General features: G+C 55.0%; 1 protein-coding gene across 2 annotated transcripts in view; it reads right to left on the bottom strand.

Moving 5' to 3' along the window:
• Positions 1-1,144: 1,144 nt before the first annotated feature.
• LOC113205707 (uncharacterized) overlaps positions 1,145-2,582 on the bottom strand; it is a 26,124-nt gene continuing 24,686 nt past the window's right edge. Inside the window, exons 11-13 of one of the 2 annotated variants that reach the window (XM_052264715.1) lie at positions 2,182-2,361; positions 1,925-2,045; positions 1,145-1,688 (exon numbers count right to left, since the gene is read on the bottom strand). In XM_052264715.1, the coding sequence (XP_052120675.1) occupies positions 1,678-1,688; positions 1,925-2,045; positions 2,182-2,361 (312 nt within the window). In that variant the 3' untranslated portion in view covers positions 1,145-1,677. Of the gene's footprint in view, positions 1,689-1,796; positions 2,046-2,181; positions 2,362-2,582 lie in introns of both variants that reach the window. The other variant, XM_026421422.2, reaches the window with a different exon arrangement.

Consider the following 2,582-nt stretch of genomic DNA (forward strand, 5'->3'; position numbering starts at 1 on the left):
CCCCAGCGCGCTCGCCACTCAGCTGTCGCCTGCTCTTGTGGACGAAAATGTCAGAACTCGGTCCTGCTTTACAAGTCTTGGTCTCCGGTATTGCACGCGTTCAGGTCGGATGAAGTCCACCTCCTCGACGCGCTGCAGCCCGGGTCGAATTTTGGCCAAAAACACGGAACAAGTCACATAAATGGACCTAACCTAACCCCCGCGCATCCAAGGGGCTCTTTTAGTGGCCATTTTCCGCTTTTCAAGCCAAAAGCCGACCCGGGCTGCAGCGCGTCGAAGAGGTGGACTTGACCCGGCCTGAACGCGTGCAATCCGGGAGACCAAGACTTGTAAACCAGGACCGAGTTCTGAACTCTCTGCTGACAAGTGGAGCCAACAGCCGAGTGGCGAGCGCGCTGGGGCGTGGTTCACAAGACACCTACGGCCCAGGGATCGAGTCCTGGTAGGGGCGAACACTTCGTTTTTTGTTGTTGTTTTTTTGCATTGGGGGAGGGGGGGGGGCTGAGTAGGCGGTCAAGTCTACCTCCCCATGTCGGCTGGTCTTTTGTCCTAACCCTTGGTCCCCGCGCCGCAAACTATTAAATTGGAAAAAACGAGCCTCGGTCAGTATTCGAACCGACAACCATCGGCGTCCCGGGCGCGCGCTCTACTATCTGAGCCAACGATGCGGCTACTACATAGGTGAAGCTTATCTCCAACGTGTCTCACACCCCGAAACATATGGCTGGCAGAGGGGCAAAAGGGTTCCGTCGACCAGATTCGAACCAGCGACTGTTTGCGTACCGGCCCATCACATCAGGTGTCGCACGGCTGTAAAGTCATGGCTAGCGGAGCGCGAAAAATATCACCCAGCCGGGATTCGAACCAGCAACCAGGTACACACCGGGCCCGGATGCTACCGACTTGGCCACGACGGAACGATAAAGAGCATCACTGCGACAACACAACGACTGACGCCCGAAGACACTTGGCCAGCAGAGCAGGAAAAATGATCGCGTCTATAGACGGTTCGGTTTAAGCTGACTCAGTCATTGTCGGCTGTAGCTACAATCGTGAAGCTACAAACAGGGACGTCAACCTGGCCCCACCCATCAGTGAGAAAAGTTGTCAAATGATGGGATTTAGTAATAAATTCTAGACTTGATGCGTGGTTGCCCAATTTACAAAACACATTTAATTATTATAATTTTTCCATAGGTAAGAAAGTATTCAAAATATACATACACCAGATTATTGATTGAAAATCAAATTTCCCTGTCAGCAATAAATGTTATTATTACATTGAGCAGGTGTGCGGTATACTCCGCACATCTTACGTAAACAGATCAAAAATTGACCCAAACACCTGTTTTATAGTAAGTTAAATCATTTTGAAACCCTTTTTTGCTAGGGATTATAGGAACAATTAATCTACTCTACAACAGTTTAACAAACGATGCAGAAATATTCTATCGCACCCTCACATGGCCTCTTTTTACACAGAATCTGAGATCAATAGTGGAGGATATAAATGCCAACCTCTTCTGTCATTTTCGATGCTCTCGAGTTTCCCTCCGATTTCACCGACAAAACCATGTTCTAGGGACGTACAACCCCTCAGCACACAGTCAATGGCAGTAGTTGCACTTGGGGTGGCACTTGACGCCGTTGACGCCGCACTGGCAGCCGCCGGTGGTGTCACCCTTCCCCTGCAAGCACAGAGAGAAGGACATCCGTCAACACGCGCTGCTCGTCCTAAGCCTTTGGCAGCGGCCGCGCCATGCTCTCGCCGCGCTACGCTACGCCACGCCACGCACCCCCGGCCCCCAGCGGGGTTTCCTGGTCACCCAGCAGATCTCGGTCTTGCACATGCTGCAGCGCAGCCAGTCGCAGCCCCACTTCTTCATGAGCACGACCTGGCAGGACGGGCAGCTCATGGCCTCACCGCGAGCCACCATCTCCTCCAGCATGGCCTGCGTGCGGCGCGCGTCCTCGTTGGAGCCGTCGGCCGCCTCGCGCTGCAGCCGCGCCTGGTACTCGGCGCAGTTGTTGTCGGCGTGGATGGCCTGTGGAGTGCACACCCAAATCAGACAGGCAGCTCCAAAACCCAAAGCGCGCAAAAACTCTCCAGTCTACCCGAAACAATATGACTTTCACCCTGACTCTTTCCTTACTCCACTCTTCTCGTGAGACGGCTCTTACCTGGCAGGTGAGGCAGTTGGTAGCTCGACAGACCGGGCACCGGAACTCGTTGACGTTGTCCTCGAAGACGCACCAGCCGGTGCAGTCCGGCGTCTTGCAGTGGAAGGCCTTGTCCATCTTGCGCTCCGCCTGCGTCATGGACTTGGCGAGGTGCTGCTCGTACAGGGCGGCCGGCACAAGCTGCAGCACGAGAGGAGGACGCTGGTCAGCATGCGCCATCTAACCCCTCACGGCGGACACTCACCTACAGCGAGTCCACCCCATCTAATCACACGCTCTCCCAAAGACCAGGCGGATCCCCCCTGCGGTTCTCCGGGTAGGCCACCCACCATGGACACCTGCGCTGCATTGCCTGACTACTAGGCGGACCCCTGCCGGACTCCGGGTAGGCCACCCGCCAT

Source organism: Frankliniella occidentalis, unplaced genomic scaffold (assembly GCF_000697945.3).
Source record: "Frankliniella occidentalis isolate FOCC.00 unplaced genomic scaffold, Focc_3.1 Scaffold1, whole genome shotgun sequence".
Taxonomy (NCBI): domain Eukaryota; kingdom Metazoa; phylum Arthropoda; class Insecta; order Thysanoptera; family Thripidae; genus Frankliniella; species Frankliniella occidentalis.